Source organism: Uloborus diversus, chromosome 1 (genome assembly GCF_026930045.1).
Source record: "Uloborus diversus isolate 005 chromosome 1, Udiv.v.3.1, whole genome shotgun sequence".
In the NCBI taxonomy this organism is placed as follows: Eukaryota; Metazoa; Arthropoda; class Arachnida; order Araneae; family Uloboridae; genus Uloborus; species Uloborus diversus.
The window spans coordinates 14,269,796-14,290,237 of NC_072731.1; the positions used below are offsets into that span (position 1 = coordinate 14,269,796).

General features: G+C 30.9%; 1 protein-coding gene across 1 annotated transcript in view; it reads left to right on the plus strand.

The window, feature by feature from the left end:
• The window catches only part of LOC129234437 (N-alpha-acetyltransferase 35, NatC auxiliary subunit-like), a 41,556-nt gene extending 21,709 nt beyond the window's left edge, over nt 1–19,847 (plus strand). Inside the window, exons 12-20 of the mRNA XM_054868439.1 lie at nt 34–93; nt 1,756–1,862; nt 3,372–3,537; nt 3,620–3,798; nt 7,751–7,827; nt 8,862–8,983; nt 10,610–10,873; nt 18,419–18,499; nt 19,746–19,847. Of these exons, the coding sequence (XP_054724414.1) occupies nt 34–93; nt 1,756–1,862; nt 3,372–3,537; nt 3,620–3,798; nt 7,751–7,827; nt 8,862–8,983; nt 10,610–10,873; nt 18,419–18,499; nt 19,746–19,805 (1,116 nt within the window). The 3' untranslated portion in view covers nt 19,806–19,847. The remainder of the gene's footprint in view (nt 1–33; nt 94–1,755; nt 1,863–3,371; nt 3,538–3,619; nt 3,799–7,750; nt 7,828–8,861; nt 8,984–10,609; nt 10,874–18,418; nt 18,500–19,745) is intronic.
• Nucleotides 19,848–20,442: the final 595 nt, after the last annotated feature.

Sequence of the window (20,442 nt, forward strand, 5' to 3'; positions counted from 1 at the left end):
TTTTGCATTTACTTATTTTGTTTTCTTTTGCAGGATTTCTTAAATGAATTCAGTAAAACATCACCATGTGTTTTGTCACGTTCAGTTCTTGATGTAAGTTCATCAGCATTTCTTACAAATAGTGCAACTTTTTAAGTAATCTGGTTTTTTTACTGTGTAAATGAAGTAAAATAGTTAAGACTGTAAATCACATACATTTGTGTTTATTAAATCTAAAATATTAAACTAACAGTATTAGCAGTCTACATAGCTCCTTTTTTTATTATTCTGATCTTTATATCATGGAGTTTTAACCACAGAGATTATGTTAATTTAATCATGTGCACCTTTCATGGTTTGGAGAAGATATTGACAATATTAAATTTTGCTCTAGGCACCATCACATCTAGAATTTACCTTCTGGGAGGTGAGAGTTTGCCTATAACGCCCCCCCCCCCAAAAAAAAAGAAAGAAAGAAAAAAATGCCATATTTGGCTTGACCATCTGTGTTGAAAACAAGTCTGGAGCTTCAAACATTCTCTTGCTTTATTATGATACCATAGCTGCCAACTCTCCTGATTTGGTCAGGAGACTCCCAAATTTTCGATGCCTTTTCCCCAGACTCTCTGATGAAGTAAATGTCTCCCATGAGATTTTCAATGATAATTTTCATCAAAACAACAAAATTCTCAAAAAAAAAAGGGGCATTTTCAGTGGAATTAGAAAAAAATCTCTAAAGTGAAACAATAGTGATCGCAAAAACGAAATCTTTTCATTCACCAGTGTGAAAATTGTACATATTCGATGACTTGAAATGTTTGAATTTCATTTTCCTCTTTTCCAACAATTTGTCTTTCAAAACGCAATTAATGCCCATTTTTATTCGTAACTTTTTAAATTTTTTTCCTGTTGCAAGAAATGTTCATTATCACTTGTAAGAGAAAAACTTATATGTATACCGCTTGACAAACTCTCCTCCCCCTTAAAAGTTGTCAATTTAAAAGCAGTCCTATGCAGGCGTAATTTAAGAAATCCTTACTTAAATTTAAAAATAAATCCTTTTTAAGAATCAAACTTCTGTGGGTAAATGTATTTATGCAAAATTACCCGATTTTATTCACAAGTCTCCCTAATTTCCATCTTTCAATGTTAACAGCTATGGTCTGTGTGTTTTTTTTTTTTTTTTTAAATATAATTATGACTAAGCAAAAAGTTTTTATTTTTTTTTAACATTTATTTTAATAGCCCTTTTATCATCTAATAATTATTGCAAGGCTTGAACTTGTCCTGAAAGTTTTTGACTGTATGATGTTCTTGTGTTTTCCGCATATTATTGGCTTAAAATGTTCAATGCTGGTTTATTTTTACTATTTGAGCATCAAAAAGCACATTTGTGCATAGTTTTATGCTTATTGTTTAGAGCAAATAAAACTGCAAGCAAATATTTATGAGAATAGAGGTTGTACCAATCATCAAATAAATGAAGTCAGCTTAATTTCAGTTTCTATATTGTTTTTTCCTGTGTCTAGTCAGCTTGTCTGTAAATAAATTTTGTGAAAAAAGTAACAGTGTTTGTGTCAGTGGTTTAGGAGTTTTTGACAAAAATAGAATGCAAATAAAATATTTAGGTTAATAACCGCATGTGTATCACATTATAACTAAAGGGTTTCACCATTTCAATAGAATGAAATATAAATTATATGGGTTGTTCTGCTGCTATAAAATGGTGTACATTCTCTATTTTCATTTATTTATTTTTATCTTTGGTCACGTTAGTTGCTGTATTTAAGCGAGCCCGGTAAAGTTCTTGGATCAATGCACATTGTTGATGTGATGAGAGATGCTCTTCGTACATTTATAAAACCACCTTCCTTAGTGCCCAGGTATTTATATAAAGATTAATTTATTTCAAATATTTTAAAATATATCTATCTAATGTACTAATAAAAGATGTTCAATGTTTGCACAATATATGAAATACTAAGTTATCATCTATGTTAAGCAACATATTTCAAAAAATAATAGTGAATAAATTGGCTTTATGAGATACTTTTATGAAAAAAAAATTAAACTATATCATTATTAAAAATAGTCAAGTGCATATGGGGCAAAGTGAAAGAGTTAATTTCATTTACTTATTCAATCTCTTATCAAATCACTTACGCATCCATTTATTAATTTTTTCAGTTTCATTCAACCATTAAATAATTCCCTTACTCTCTTATTCATTTATTCACTTATTTTCTTATTCATTCACTATTTTATTAACCGATTTATTATTCTTTTTAAAATTTATTAACTTATTTATTTATTCGTTTATTGTCTCGTTTCCTTTTCATTTATTCATTCCTTCTTTTATTTGATCAAAAATATTTTTGATAATCAAATAGAAAATATTTCATTAGAAAAATGTTTAATTTTTCACTTTGCTTCATAAAAAAAAGTTGAAAATTTCCATTTTATATTTCTGGAGAAACAAATTTGCTGCCTAAAATAAAAAATGTTTCAGTGCAAGTTTTAAAAATATAATGTTTTTTCTTTATACCATAATTTTTGGAACAAACTTCCAACTGGTTTATTTCGAAAAAAATAAGTTATCTTAACTATTTCACTTTGCCTCACATTCCCCTACAATAAAAAATTATGAAATGCTTTTTAAGTTTAAGGATGAATGAAGCGAGTTTTGTTGTTTAGCATTTTGATGTCAAGTTTCATGTTCTCAGTCATAAAGAACTGAGAGGGGAAAAAATGGATGTGTTTGTGTCTATTTCACTGATATGTTAAACTGATGTGAAGTCTGCAATGTAACTGCTTGTTGAATGCAAACTAGGGCTTAACCTGCTTAGGAGTTGGATTCCTGTATTTTTTTTCTATTTTGGTGAATTTTTACAGATGAGATGGAATTTCAAACTTATCATCATCATAACTAACTAAACAGCCCAGTTATGGAACAATGCCTTCCTTTGAAGATTTTTATATAATGACTTCTGATTAATATTTGATTTTCAGTTCTTTTTATTTATTGCAAGAAAATCAAACTCTAGGGAATCAGCCCATCACAACTTCGTTCTTCCTCGTCTTCTGGTTTCAGTTGGTCTAAAGCAATAACTTTTTAATGTGCTGCCAACTTGAATTTAGATCACATGGACCATCCAGTTCATTCTATTTACTTTAATATATTTAATGATTTCAGGTTGTTTATAAATTGTACTGTATAGTTCAAAATTGAATCTTCCCCAAATTCAAATTATTTAGACATAATATAAATTGTGAAGAATTTAGAGCTTCTATACTTTTTTGTTAGAAAATTAAGTCCTACTTCAAACCATGCTAATTTTTTAGCATTTATTTATTTTTCTGTAAAAACTGAAGCTTATATTTTAATCTTGTAGATCACCTTTAATGATGAATCCTCAAGCAAAAGAATATGTCGAAACATTCTTGAGCCATTGTGTTCGTCCATTCTGCACTCTGGTCCAGATCTCCGGGCATAACCGAGCCAGGCAACGAGACAAGCTTTCCCATCTGTTGGAAGAGATGGCTGCACTTCAAGAAGAGGTTGCTCCTAAATTTAATACTATGTATTGCATTTGAGTCATCTGGCTTTTCATGGCTTTGTTTATTTTTGCTTGTTTTTCAGGCTGACAAGGTTGATGCCTTTCTTCATAATCTTTCAGCAAAGACAGAAAACTCCATGCCCCATCTGGCTTGTTTCGGTACTTGGATACTGTATCACACTCTGAAAGTCATGATTCAGTATCTACTTTCTGGATTTGAGCTAGAATTATATTCTAGTCATGAATATGTGTATATTTTCTGGTAATCATTGTAATGTATTTCATATTTTTAGTCACCTGCATACATGATTTGCTCATATTTGCTTCTCTTTTCAAAACTTTTTAATCTATCAGTGCATTGTTTATTAGAAAATAATCAAAATATTCTGAGACATTTAACCCCTTCCCTCTCGCTCCCGTGAAAATGACGGGCTGGAGTTTTGACCTCCATTTCTTGCGCCTGTGATATTGCAATGCTGGGGTGTGCAATATTAGTGCCAGGGCTGAATTTGGAAGCGTGGAGGCCCCGGTGCAACGAAGGAGTGGAGTACACCAGATGGCAGCACCAGTACATCTTAAATGTAATTGCAGAGATGCAGAAAGGAAATGCGTTGGCCTCAATCTCATGCTTTGAAATTTACCACACAAGAAAAATTTACTAATCTTTGGTTATATTTTACAACAGATTATTAAAATTATTTTTTATTGTTTGAAAGACGTATTTCTTGAATTTTCGCTGCTTGCTTGGGCTTGCTTGTTGGCTTTTCATTAAATTTAAAAAAAAATTAATTTTTTTTAAATTTCATTTTAAAAACATCAAAAATTAAAAATTGAATGTAAATGTTGTTTGTACAATTATTTTTATATAATTTTCTTAAATAAAAAAATAGACACTTTTATGACCGTTTTCTTCAAAATTATTCCATCATTAAGGGGTTAAGTATCTGGTGCAAAAATCCAGATACAAATGGAGATATGTATACTGGATATTTTTCACTCTCCTCATTATGTGCAATGTATTTATTTTTCTGCTGTCCTAAATATTTGAAGAATCAGAAGTGATATATGCCTATTTTTAGTTAATATGCAGGGTGTTTAACAGAACAATTTAAAATTGATGCATAATTTTTTTTTATTGATCCATATCTCATCAAGTTTTCTTTTTTCATTTAATACAATATTAGCTAAAGGCATGTGCTGTCTAACCACGGATTGTATGGAAAGGTAAACATCCGTTTTACACGCAGAAATGGAATCATCTATTAGTTTTCAGGGATGTCAGATTTTGCAGATGTATGTTAGCCTCTCGATTAAGCAGAGTCTCATTCAAATGAGTGGAATACGCGCATAGAATTTTTATTTTTCCCCTCATTCAGATGGAGTCGCCTTAACTGGATGTTTGCCAATTCTATACAATCCGTGGTCAAACAGTAGGTGGCTCTAACATTGAAATTGAATATGGCATGTATGAAAGAAAACTCCGAGGAACACAGCCAAGGAGTTAAAAGTCCCCCCCCCCTCCCATCTCCATCAAAAAAAAGAAAAAAAATGGTTTTAACATATATTGCTAGTCCTCGTATGACAGTTTATGTTCACAGAAAAAAAAAACACTTTTGACAACTGAAGGCAAGTTCTGACTGTGCTAGTGCCTGAAGCAAAGCTAAACATCGTCTAAATCTTCTCATTTTTATCAAAATTGCAAAGATAGAAGTGTATTTAACATTGTGAAAAAAAATTTTTTCGTTAAGTATAACGAAATAAATTAATAGATAAATAAAAACAAATTATATTGAAAATCTAGGTTTTTTCTTTAAATGAATTTTCTTTAATAGTGCAAGACTTTAAAAATGGCATGCATACTTAGTTAGCCCAGGGCTCTCCAACCACTTTTATTCATGGGCCACGTTATAAATGAAGACGAAGCGAGCCAACAAGTCAATATTTTTGTTTGGATGGTCTAGTTAGTGCTGCCTCCACCCTATTCCCACGAATCTTTTGTTTTAATTGTGCCCTTGATGGTGATTTTTGAGCTTAGTTTTCTTTTAAAATGCTTAAAAGAAAGTATGTTATGATTTTTTTTCCCGGTTTATAAACTTTCCAGCAAAATTTCGGCCAGACGAAATCTGTTTGATGGTTGGGGATGGACTGCAAGCCTTAGGTTGGAGACCCTTGGTCTAGCCTTTAATGCAGAAGTGTGATTTTTTTTTTTTTTTTTTTGATATAACCATCTCGAATTTACACCTCATTTCACACTCACTATATACTTGGGATAAAAGTAAGATTTTGTTAGCAATAAGTCAGGACTGCCCTCCCCCTCTCATACTTTTTTTTAAACTGATTTCTATGCTCAGATTTCATTTTAGTTCATTTCATAATCTTCCAACAAGTCAACATCTGGTAGACAGACTTCTTACTTTTTAGAAATATTATTTTGCTATGCATGGTTTGATATAAATATTTACTTTCTTTTTTAAATTTGATTTATGTGAAATTTATATATATATAATAGTAGTATAAATATATATAATACTGATAAAAAATCAATACAAATCTAGAAATCTAAAAAGATAAGAAACAAATTTAAAAAATGCTAGAGTACATAATTTCTTGAACCGAAATCATATATATGTTGATTAATCAAAACTTAACGTTTATTTATAAGCATTTTAAAAGTTTATCTGTTTATTTAGAATTAAATTTTCAAGTTTAAAAATAATTTTTCCCTAAATATAATAATAATAATAATAAATCCTATCAAAGCCATCATGCAAATAGTGTTGCTTAGTTCAGGTATCCTTTCTCATTTGTAAGGGAAAACCATAGAATCCTCCCTCCCTTGCAGTACAAGCCATAAAAGGTATCCCAACAGATTTTCTTACACATAACCCATCCTTTTATTGTTTCATTTATTTATTTAGTTATTTTGCCTATATTTTTTACAATAAAATAAAAAAAATAAATTGTAGCATTGATTTTAACTTGTTGTCCAACTTTATCATTTTTACTTCCTTTTACTGAAAATATTGTATTCACAAAAAAATTTTCTCTCAAAAATCGGCCTTAATTTCCATTTGCTCACCCTCCAATGAATGTTGAGTGTTTTTTCAACCGGACCACACGTGCATAGACGCCCGAAATATTCATTTTGACAATTCCCAAGTTAATTACAAAGAGTTTTCTCGTGACGTCTGTATGTATATGTATGTGCGTATGTATATCGCATAACTCAAAAACGGCATGTGGTAGAAAGTTGAAACTTGATAAGTAGACTCCTAGTGGGGTCTAGTTGTGCACCTCCCCTTTTGGTTACATTCCGATCTTTCAAAAGGGGGTCTTTTACACCTGTTTGGGCGGAAATCCTTGTTAATTTCGATGCAAACTCAAGTGGTGTTATTATTTGGACACTTGGCGATATATTGCCAGGCTTTTGGGCACCAACTTGGCGACAAATATGGCAATTTTTTTAAAGTTTAAATCTGTTTTTAATTTGGCCACTATTGGCGATATTTAGAGAGCTAACCAATGAATGACATCAAAATTGCCAATACTGGGGAAATAAATCTGTGTAAAAAATTTTTCTGCTTTGGTTCACAACAGACTGAGGATGAAAATATTCAGTGTTTCCTTGCCTACTCCAAGGGGCTATTATCATTAAATTGGGGTAAAAGGAAGTCATGTGATGCACACACCAGCTCATTATGAATTATCTTGAAACTTCATTCTTCTCTCCATGAATTTAAAAAGAAACTAATACAAATGATAAAAAAATTAAATTGGTTTTTTAATTTAATATGATTTTGCCTACTGTGAATTTTTTAATCCCTTTCTGAGTAAAATAGTGGAAATTTCATTAAAGAATCAAATTCAAATTGCTGCTTAAAGGTCTAATTATTACTCTTGATTGTTATGAAAATGATTTGTTAAAGAAATGGATGCTTACTCAAAGTGTTTACAGATACTTAGATTTACTTGAATTTATTTTTAAAATTATATTGTGAAGAACAAAGTGAACCTATTCCTGTTACCAAATTGGTCTACTATGAGTGGGTCATTCGTTAGTATAAACTTCGAATTTTTATTTGATTGGATCTATAGACAATGAAACTTGACAGAAAAATAATGAAATTATTGACTAAATATTTTGGGATGTGACTGTTATGCTTTTCTAAATCGTAATAACTTTATAATTTACATAATAACAAATATTGTTTTAGGTATTTACATGAATTTCTCTATGGTTGGATTGTGTCATCATTATATAGAGCTAATACATTTCTAGGAGATTTTGACGGTTAGTATTTTTATGTTACAAGTGTTTATCAAAAAAAAAAAAAGGAAACAACCCACTTTTTGAAAAATGAATGTGACGAATTTTTAATCATTTATTTTGTGGATTATCCGCGAAATTCACTTATCCGCGGTTACCATGTCACCCTATTCTGCAGCTAATTGGGAGTTTACTGTAATTACACATGTTTTAATATTTAGGCAGTATACGAGCGGTCTAGGGTGGCTAGATTCTCTGCCTGAGATGCCTTCGGTGTCTCATACATCAATAACGTCATGCGTTTGTAGTCTTGGTTTGGCAAGAAATTGAAGATATAATATAAAGTTGGCACCATTTTATGGTGACTTAGTTTTGGCCCCAAATGTCACGAAATTTTCACGACATTTTAATCTATTAGTCAACACTGTCGTGTAACCGTGATCAAAGTCACTTGACATCTGTGATGACGTCATCCATCCAACAACCAATCAGGGGCAACCTTTTAGGGAACATAAGTACATACAGGCATACAACCAGTCCGACTTTAACAGTGTAGATATTAGATTTTACAATGTTTAAAAAGTGGTCAACTACTGGAAGTGAGTAGTCAACTACTGGCAAAATCTCCCTTTTTAACTTCTATTTGAAATAGCTTAAAAATAGTAAAGAAAACAGAAAAATGATTAGTAACCTTTGATCCTGATCGTTTTTTAGACACATAGAAACATTTTCAATTGTTTTCCAGTTTTTTTTTCCTGTGAAATTAAATAGAACTAGTAGAAATTTTCACTAAATGGTCAACTACTGGCGAATCACCCTAAGTTGAAAAAAAAAAAATCCAATCTGTTCATTTTGATAAAAGTAAGTTATCTTACCTATTTCACTTTGTCCCACATTCTCCTGATATTAAAAGGTTTCTCTGTATTTTTATATATTTTCTTGTGTCTTCTTAACAGCTTGTATGACTTATATTGCTTGGCTCATTTAACTTTGATTTGATAACCCAATCATTTGAACTGAACTTACATTTATTATCCATTGGCAATATATTTTTATAGATCAATACTATTCTAAAGGCAGAAATGCAAAACGAAATAAAAAGAAAAAGAAGACACAATTGCATAAAAAAGAAATTACTTTGTACCAAGCTTACCAAAATTTATGTGGGGGCTGTTATAAGGTATGCATAATTTCTCTCTTTGAATTGTGTTTGAATGTATGCAACAGATGTTTTATCTTTATATTAGAGTAGTGGTCCACATGGACCCCCAGAGGTCCACTCTGGTCTCCAATGGGTCCATGTCAATAACAAAAAAATTGGGGGTGCATCAGACACAAATAAAGATCCACAAGACTGGATTCCATTTAAGAAAGTTATCACTAAAATTTAGACATTCTACGAGTGATATAATTGACCTAACTCAATTTTTACCTATGCACTTGCATAGTACTTAATTATGTTAAAAGAATAGACGATTTTACTTGACATAAAAATGAACTCTGCAAAAATAAGTTTTAAAATGTTGTCAATATAATTGAACTATCATTTCTCATTACCATGCTTCAATTATTTAAAAAAGTACGAGTAGGTGTTCACCCAGGCTAAACGACTTTTTAGCAAAAAAAAAAAAACTTTAAAGTGTTTTTTCCTTTAGTGACTTTGTGTGTGTGTGGCATACTACAGTGAGTAAAGTTATAGTATGATGCCCTAAGAAAATTATTCAGGCAATTATTAAAATTAAGATGTAATATGCAGATGCTTTAAAAAAACTGCAATTTTGTTATATAAAAAGTATTTTCCACTTACATTTGAAAGTTTTGATTTTTTATCGTATTTTCTTCTTTCTTTTTTGTCTATATTGTTGTTTGCCTAAATAAAACTATAGCATTTTTATTTCAGACAATTATTTAGAGAATTTTTCAGCTTATTATACTATAAATATATGCTTCAAATTCACACCTGACTTTTCATATCATGTGCCACAAATAATTATAGTAATGAACAAAAAAAAATATCTTTATGGTTAGTTAACAATATATTTTCTGATTGAAGTGAAAAACCAACGTAGAGCTATTTCAATGCTACAAGAGAAACCATTTTGGTTCTTCCAGCTTCTTGTTGTGTATTGAACATTTTTGCATTGATGAAAAGACTCCATTATTGCCAGTTATATGCTGTATTTTCTTAATAATTTGTGCATAATTTGTTGTGTTTTTATATCAATTAATTTTAGCACAAAGCTCATTTGATTATTTTTCATTTAATGTATTTTCTGCTCTTTACTACAATGTTATGGGTATTTCGGTATTATTTGACTTGCATATGAATATGTGTGTGTGTGTGTGGTAATGTAAAATGTTTTATCTAATGTTTTATAAATGTCTAGTGAAAGAACATGATTCAGTTGTTTAAGTTTATCAAAATGAAAGATGCTAATGGGCTAAATTTTTGCACAGAAAGCAGGACGAGGGGTCAATGTTTTAAGCTATTCAAATCTGAGGCTAACCTGGAAATTAGGAAAAAAAACTTCTTTAGTAGGGTCGTGGGCATTTGGAACAGCTTACGGGAAGAGGCGGCAATGAGCAAGGGTGTGGATATCTTTAAGAGGGCCATTGATCTTCATTGGGAACTAATAAACTGACTAGGAACAGCCTAGCTGGGCCTAAAATCTGTTGCTGGTAGTCACATTTGTATTTGCATTTGTATATATTTTAACACTTAATTAAAAAAAAAAAAACTTTAAGGTTCATAGTTATTATATGCTAATATTTTTGTGTCATATACTGTGACTTAACATTTTTGTAGGCTGTCAGAGGATTTAGCTTGGATGGCAAACTTCGACGACCTTGCGTAGAGTTCGACAATGAGAGAGTTCGATATGAGCACCGGTTTGCCCCTTTCAATGCTGTTTTAACACCACCCCCAGTTCCTTATTCCCAGTATAAAGAAATGACCAATCTAATGCAGTATGGAGCAGATGTCACGCCTGAAGATCTGTATTTAGAGTCATGCAAATGTTTTCATCATGCAAGAACTAGTCTTGAAACCATTGCAGATCCTAATGAAGAGGTAAGCACTTATTAATGTGCTGAGACACTTTTACTGAGACATTTTTTGAAGTTTGTTTTATTTGATTTTTATCTCATTCTAGCATTTTTATAAAAATGTTAAAGTTGCAATTCTGAATTTAAAAATAATTTTAACTCTTGAAATCTGGAATTTTTCTAAATTCCAGATTTAGAAAAAGAAAAAAAAAAGCTGATAAGGGAAACATTTAATCACTAGTAGCTGACTAAGATATCTGATATGGTAATAACTTAAGTTAACATTGATGAACTCAAAATATTGGTCTACTAGACATGTGTGATAAATTGATATTGAGGTAAAGCTACAGTCCCATTATCTGTCACATATGTATGCAATACTATTAGTTGTATCAACCAACTTTTCACAATCTCTGTTTTACGAACAAAATGAGTTCCACACTGTTGAACTTTTGTGATAAAGCAAATATCATTTGCAGCACACAAGTTCCCTATGATTAAAGACATTTTCTTTAAGTGGAATCAACTTGTGTACAAACTGCATAATTTTCTTTCATATTTGTTACATGTTCCTTTTAAGGGAGTAGCTAATAATCATCACTGTAAAATGTACTATAATTTTATGAAAAACATTGAGCATAAAGGACAGTTTTTGGTAATATCAATGTAAGATTTGTTACAAAGTCGTGACAGACTTATTTTGCAGCAAAACAAAATTTTGGACCCTGTCGAATTTTATAAGAGATCTGTTTCAGTACTTTTTTGAGTCCTAAATTAGATTCTTCATAAAATAAAAATGGCAAAATGAACCCATCACTTAGCTCAAGATGATTTGATTGCAGCAGCCTCAAGTTTACTATAGAGTCCTTTTGGAGAGAAAAGCCCTTTTCAAAATGCTTTCTGCCCATCCGCTATTTCATTCTAGTCAGCAATACCAAAACAGTAATATACCAACTACTTGAAAACAGTTCTATACAAGACAGAAATGTCAAACTTTTTCATGCAATTTTTATAAGTGATGGTTTATCAAAATATTTAAAGTTAGAATTCTAATATTTAGTTCCGTTGATTCCACAACCGAATGGAATTCTTTAAAACTAATTTGCTAAAATTTAAAATAAAGTATGTTCGAACTGCCAGTCCATTATAGGATCCTGAGTATTGTGAAAGCAGAGTCTCTTGCCAAAAAAGGAACAAACATCACCCAAATTTTTTGTACAGACCTCTCTTTTAACTTGATGAAACTGATGATCTTAGTGTTTTTCTGAATTATTCTATCTGATCCCTTGCTCGAAGTTAACTTCTCTAAAACCTGTTTTTAACTCTATTTTAAACACTCCTGATAAGCCCAGGTGTAAAGCCGTTACACTTTTCAGACAACCGACGGGCCATGGTTGTCTGGCCAAGCATCAGGGTTGGCATGGTTTCTACCATCAGTGGTATTTACCATACTTTTTACTGCCCTTGGAAAAAATCTGTTTTCTCCATGATTTTTACCATCTTGGACAAAAAAATGATATTTTTTATTGTTTCTGCCATTTTTGTGAACCTGTTTTTGTTTTTTAAAGTAAACTAAGGTTAAACTGTTTATGTATAAAGTTGTAAACATGAACACTTCCCATTTTTATTCAAATTCAAATCGAATTTCAGTGAAAGTAATCCTTCATTATAATTTATTACAGTAGAGAACCAAGTTCGGGACCATCACTATCCCGGATATCTGAATTTGCCGGTTTTTTGGATCATTAAAAAGCGCTATTGGCCGATTGCTCATAAAACTAAAATTATTATAATAAATAGTAATTCATATTAAAAAAATAAGAAAACAGTTCAAAAATGCTTATAAGAGTATCGAAATATTAAAAACTACTAGTGAGAGAAAAATTTAAACACGTTTTAAAATGAAAGAAAGGGCAAGAAACAAATTTAGAACGTGAATGGGCGGTTTTTCTATTATAGTGTATGAAAAAAATTGTTTTCATGAACCCGTTTTTTAAAATTTTTTACATTTTTTTGTAAAGATTTTGTGTTTGCGATTACGGTAGTCATTGATAACTATTGCTTTTGCATCAAAATAATATCAATAGAAATTTGATTTATGAGTTCTTGCAGCCTTATTACAGTCTTGTGTAAAACGATTTCTAGATTCTACGATCGACTATCCGTAAAATTTGGGAATCTGGTTTTCCACACTTTCACGACGTCACTTACGCTCTAAACGGCTTTTATTAAAGGCAATTCAATAAAATATTGCAATAGAATGCGACAGTATCATTTCTTTAGTTTTCAGTTGGAATATAACACGAAAATTTTAGACTTACGAGTGTACTTATAATTCAAGAAAATATTTCGAAAATTTTGCCACGCATAAAGGATAACCCTTAAAAGTTCGTTTTCGTAAACATTTTCCCGAGTTATAAGTGAGTAATATACAATTTATTAAGAAACCATTCATATTCTTTTAGGTATTTCAAAAAAATGCTTAGTTTTTCAAAAAGTGCCAAAAATGCGTATTTTTTAAAAATGGCGGAAAAATCAGCTAACAGTTGCGGGTTTTCTGGTTTCCCGTTTTTTTGGTTCCCGGATAAAAGGTTCTGCACTGTACTTTTAACTTTAGATTTCCACCCCTTAAAATAAGTTGGGGAGAGGAGGTGTTCTACATAAAAAAGGCGGCAGTTTTTCACTAGGTGATGATGAAATCTGAACTTTTAAGTTGTTCTGGTGGATTTTTGCATGCCAGTGACATAAGTTTAAGGAAAAAAAAAATGGGTTCGAAAAACATTTTGTACTAATATTTTTTAAAAAATATATACAGTGAAGAATAAATAAAAATTCTGGCGGGGTCATTCCATGTCAATTCAACCAAAAAAATGGCATTTTGACACCCACCGACACGGATTTTGATAAAACTTGGTGAGTTTAGCCCTTTAATGTAGAAAAGTATCCACATCAATTTTTTCTTCTCAATCTGGTTTAGTTTTCATTTTACAGCCAGTCGAAATTTTGAATGTTTAGTATTTTCCAAACTATGACGATTCTGCTTGTTGATTGAAAATAATTTGTATTTCCTTTATTTTTTAGCCAATTTTTATGAAAATTTACAGTATTATTAATGAAAGTATGAGGATTTCAGAAAAAAATATTAAATATTCTAAGTAGTATTTTAAAAGTAGAAAAAAATTATTTTCATAATTTTTTTTTCTTAAAGTATGAAATATGTTAATGTCAATATCAACCAAAGGGAATATGTTAATCAAAAAAATTCTTTTTTCCTGATGATCTTAGATGTGTGTTCTGCCATTAAAAAAAAAAAATTAATGGCCTTTTCAGTTTTTTATATTTTTAGCTTAAAAATATATCTGCTTCATTTTTTTTTTTTATTTTTTATTTTTTTCCCACACTATTATCAAAAAATGAATTCATTAAAAAATATAAATATCTCAATAATTTGCACATGAAATACTCTTAATTTTTATTTTAATCACAAAAATGCTATTTTTTTTACAAATTTCATTACAAAGTACACTATTGCAGCCAGAAATACCTTCTGGAGCGGGTTTTTGGACCAAAATTCCCTACTGGAAGGTTTTTTTTGGATCAGTAATACCTTCTGGAGGGGTTTTTTGATCAATACCTTCTGAAGGGGTTTTCTTGATCAAAAATATCTTCTGAAAGGGGATTTTTTCATCAAAACAGTCCTTTCATATGCATAAACTATTGTATTAGAATATGCATGTATGTTAAAACCAATGCCTTTGGGGGGGGGATTCACACACACCCCCCTTGCTGCGCTACTGACATAGTAGCCTATTCAAAAGTCTTCTCATCTTTCTTCCAGCCTGTGAAATGTTCTCCTACTGTAAAAGTGAAACAAATCCTTTTTCATCTACACGTTTCCCAACCAGTAGTTTGCGAACCCCTAGGGGTTCGTGAGGGCTGAGGGGTAGAAAGGGGGTTCTCAAAAATACTATTGTAATGGCGGAAGTTTATAATTCATGTGCTGTTTACTCATCATTTATTCATTTGTCTCTTGCAAGGCATGGGGTTCCATAGAGTGCTGAAGAAGTTACACTTATGGATACCAGGTATATGAAGTTGAAAGCATATAAATACTTTCGTTTTTTCAGTAGCTTTTGATTAGAAAATTCGATTAAACTTAATGGAAACTACATAGAGCATATGGGAACGCTTGCTTTACTATTAAAGTAGGACAAGGAGTTGCTGTGTTTGTTAGCAACAATTTCATATGAGCTTTTAATGATGAAAAAGAGAAGGAATGATTGGCAACCCAAAAATACATCAGGGATGGAAAAAAATATTTTTACTTAAGAAAATTTTTCTGGGTGAAAGTTGCTACAGTGTGAATAACACAGTTTTAAAAACAAATCAAATTAATAAACTATGCAACTTGCTTTGTGGTGTATGTAAAAAAGGAGTTCATGAAATTTGTTCAGATAGAGTTTCTCTTAACAAGTGGGCATACAAATATGTTTGTTGATAAAAAAAATACCCTTTTTTAAATATCTGATTATTAAAGCAGTTCTATTGTTTTTCAAAAATAAAAGAAAATTCTTAAGCACTCAAACTTGAAATTGCAGTCAAATGATAATTATGCGCCATATATTCCTACCAAACAGCAAGGCTCATAGTCCTGTACAAGAAGTTATAAATTTAAAGACTGTTCTAGTTTATTGCATGAAAAAGGATTATATTGTTAAACTGAGAGTTTCTAAAGGGTATTTTCTAAAACAATTCCTTAATTGCCATCTGATTCAATGTTACAAATAAATATACTGTTGAGTCAGAAAAAACTTTTTTAAATTTGATATCCCCTTTTGATCAATGTTTCAAGGAGCAAAAAGGATTTTCCCACACACAGAGAAGCAAATTAAATGCTGAACATAAAGTAAGATTGAAACTGTCAGATATTTGAGTCAAACTTTGAGATACTTTAATTCCTATTGCAGTAAGTTGCAATTAGATGTTCTGTGTGCTTAGAGCTGCTTATGTTTACCTGTTTTAGTAAGAAAAATGGAAGATAAGTGTAGTGTGGGAGAGTTGACATTAACTCATTGTCACAAATTTAGTCATGGAGCACACAAGTTATAGAAAATGTTAATGATTTATCTGAAGATGAACAAATTTTCCTAAAGCTACGCACTGAATCAGAACAAGAATTCAAACTATTTGTCTGCATCACAAAATATTTCTGAAAAAGTTTGAATTTCTGCAAAAGGTAATAATAAAATATTAATTATCATACTACATAAAGAAGTTGGAAAAACATTTAAGTTGAATCAATATTTCAGAGAAAAAGTAAATTAAAAAAAATCTTGTAAATAATAGAAATAACAGGCTGATTTGATAGATGCTGAATGTTTAATAAAATAATACATTAAAAATTGTGTTTGTAGGCTCTTTATTCTAGCAAATAATACAGCTATGTAAACAAATTGGGTAATGAAATTTTTTTGAAAATATTTTGTTTTAAATATATACATACATAAAAAGAAATGGAATAGCCATTAATTTTATTTTTTTTTAAATGGCAGAACATACTTTTAAGATTTTCCCAAAGGCATTGGTTTTAACATATATGCATATTCTAATACAGTAGTTTCTGCATATGAAAGGACTGTTTTGATGAAAAAATGCCCCTTCAGAAGATATTTTTGATCAAGAAATCCCCTTCAGAAGGTATTGTTAATCAAAAAACCCCTTTCAGAAGGTATTTTTGGTCCAAAAACCCGTTCCAGTAGGTATTTTTCATCCAAAACCCCCCTCCAGAAGGTATTTCTGACTGCACTAGTGTATTATGTAATGATTTTTTTTAAAAATAGCATTTTTGTGATTAAAATAAAAATTAAGAGTATTTTATGTGCAAATTATTAAGATTTTTATATTTTTAAATACATTCATTTTTTGATAATAGTGTGGGAAAATAAAAAAATGAATAAAATTAAAAAAAACCCTTTGAAGCAGATATATTTTTAAGCTAAAAATATAAAGAACTGAAAAAGCCATTAATTTTATTTTTTTTAATGACAGAACACACATCTAAGATCATCAGGAAAAAAGAATTTTTTTGACTATCATATTCCCTCTGATTGATATTGAGTTTAACGTATTTCATAATCTTAGGGAAAAAAATTATGAAAATAATTTTTTTCTATTTTTAAAATATTACTTAGAATTTTTTTATATTTTTTTCTGAAATCCTCATATTTTCATTAACATTACTATAAATTTTCATAAAAATTGACTGAAAAATAAATGAAATACAAATTATTTTCAATCAACAGGCAGAATCGTCCTAGTTTGGAAAATACAAAAAATTCAAAATTTTGACTGGCTGTAAAATGAAAACTAAAGCAGATTGAGAAGAAAAAATGGATCTGGATACTTTTCTACACTAAAAGACTAAACTGACCAAGTTTCATCAAAATCCGAGTCGGTGGGTGTCATGGCTTGGTTGAATTGACACGGTTGAAAAAACCCGGCGGGTTTTTGGCGCAAATAAAACAATTCTTATGAATTGATATATTTTTCAAAAAATAGTAATGAAATAAAAATGCAATGAATATGTTTTTGTAAAAGTTATCATGCTTAAAAATATTAATTTTTTCTGTAATTTTATTCAAATAATTAATTAGAAACATGACCTTTAAGCTTATTTACACAGTAAAACAAATGCAATTAATTTTTCTCTAAGCTAAATATCTTAAACAAAAGAAAAAGCAAGAATTTCCTAATCTGGTTAAATAAAAGACAAGAGTTGAACTTGCCAATCTAAATCTAAATTTTCGTGTCCTCTTAACAGTATGTTGCTAAATACAAGTTTGTGTGTGAATGTGCACACTGAGCAGTTACAATAAGACTATGATCAACATTAATGAACAGGTAGCACAAATGAATTATTTTAACCCTGACAAGCTCAGAAAAGTTAATGGAATTATCAATTCAAGTTTTTAATAGCACAGAACTTGACCCTCTTCCTTCCTTCCTATTTAATTTTTTTTCCCCATGTTTGAAACTCGTGAGATAGCTGTCATCCTATTACTTTTCCAATGGTTCAATGGTTATTTGCTAATATGAGGCAGTAATTTGCAAAGGAATGTTAAGTGCCAAAATTAAAAATTTGGAGCTAACCAGTACAAATGATGGGTGAACCTCTCCTCTGTTTTGCAGCCTCCCACCTAGGGCTGCAACTTTAGACACATTTTACTCAAAACTTGAAAATGTCCACCCCTACATTTCTTTTGACCCCCATCTTTTTTGGTGCACCAGCCGCCTATGCTGGGAGGCTAAGGCTGTATCAGGGTAAACATATCACTATGTCATTCCGTTACTTTCTCGTTGTTTATTCATTGTGTTCTTCTCATTCTATCTTTAAATGTAGCCTGCCATTGGAAGTTAAAAAAAAAAATTCATATTAATATGTGTTTTACCAAGCATGAATGTAGTACACTTGTTTGGAAATTCATAGCCATTTTCATAATCTTTTATGTGGACTGAAACAATTATGGTAATTTTTCTTAGATAAATTAAATTTTTGAAATTTTCTCACCAGGTTCTAAACCTTTTGAAAGTTGCAAAGACAAATTTTATTGTTATGAAGCTTGTTATGAGTGGCCACAAGAAAGGTTCCAAGGTATGTACTGCATTACTGTTGTTAACTTTGCTTGAAAAAATATGGTCATAGCTTTGCAGTTTATATTTGTGTTTTTTTTTTTAATTTAGTGGAGAGTACTGTGGTTGAGTTTATATTTTTACCACTAGGAGAAGTATCAGAGTAAGAGAAGATCATACACTGCTTGAAAAATTCTTAGCTGTCAACCATTGCTGTGCATTCATTCCATTACTATAGGAGCACAGCTTTTTTTTTTTTTTTTGGATGAGGCTTTAGAATTTCATGAAGATCAAGATGACCAAGGATGAATCCAGCTTTTGATTTTTTAAAGGGGGGAGGGGGGGGGGGCAAAGTACAATTTTTGAGCTCTGATACAGGTCTGGGGTGATGTTTTCAAAGTATAGCTCTTCACAAATGAATCGTTTAAAGGGGGCATGACCCCAACCTTGTAGACAACATCGGCACAACAGAGATTAATTTGGAAGCTAACAAAGGATTCCAGTATCTCAGAATGCACCAATCAGATGTATTTTTTAGGTCAAGAAGGCAATGCCAATCAGAAACATGCCACTAAATCTGAAAATGATGTATTCTCCTGTGAGCTTTAAAGATCAAGATTATTCAACATACTAACTTCCAAATGATTCTGCATGTAAACCTGGGGGGGGGGGGGAAATGTTAATATGCAAACATTACGGATTTATTCCATGCATCATTAACTTATAAAACACCCCACACTAATGCTTAATTCTGTACCTCAGAGCCAGACTGACATAAGTTTAAAAATTGTAGTTTTCAGTTTATTAGTGCATTGTATGTAGAATAATATTCCGCATAGAGCCGTGTGAACGTAATTCTAAACAAAAAAGTTCCTTTGTAATTATTTATCTAAAAGAGCATACATTCCATCTTTTGCATGCCAGACAATCATTTTTCCTCTCTCCTGTAAAGTTGCGATTTTGTGACTTACGTTGTTCTGGCTCTGAGGAACAGAATTTACCAACATCTTGCATTATAGTACTCAATAACAATTATTGCACTTTCGAGTGTGCATCTACTGTGCAAGTTCTACTTGTTTTGCAGGTTAGCTGCATGGATACTGCATTTTTTTTACCCACTGCACACCTCTCAAAAATTAGCCGTGGGGAAAACAACTCAATATATTTGACAAACACTTTGAACAGCAAAACTATTTTGCAGAATTTATTGAGTTAAAAAAAATCTTGTATGAATGTCATAATAATTATATGCATTTCTTTGTTTCTAGGACCCTCCAGAATTTGATTTCATTACTCATAAGAATTTTCCCACCATCAAAGTTATTTGAATGTACAAATACTTTTGTAAAAAATAAATTTTATTTAACGCATTGCAGTCTTGTACATGAGGGTTGACTATATGGTACTTGTGATTCTTTATTCCCTATGAAAACACTAAAGTATGTATTTTTTAATTCGAATGTAGGATCTGAAGTGACATGTTAAGACAAGAATGCAAACATTAACAATGGAAGTAATGTGTTAATTTACAAAATTTGCACAAAGTGTTTCTTGGTAACAATGCAGTGTTCACAATAAATCTTCGAAATTATGATCAGTATCAGCAGCACAAACTACAGCTGTGATTGGCTCGCAGCGGCTAAAGAGCATTACAAAGGAAGATCTGATGACATTTTCAAACCCTTTAGAAACAGGAATCCCTTCTAAGATTTATTCTGCATTCTCTAAGATTTATTCAAACATTTATTCTGCAGTGGGCAGGTACAGGGCAGTAACTGCAAATTTTTGCAGTTACTGCAGTTTTTTCATTTTTGTCATCTACTGTATGTTAGCTTTATTCTACAAGCTTGCTTGCTTATTTAGTTTCCTCGGGGAAAAAAGCGCAAAGAAACGTCAAAATGCATTACTTCAAATATCTCAAACTCATTTCTGCAGATACTGCCGTTTACCTGCCTACGGCAGTAT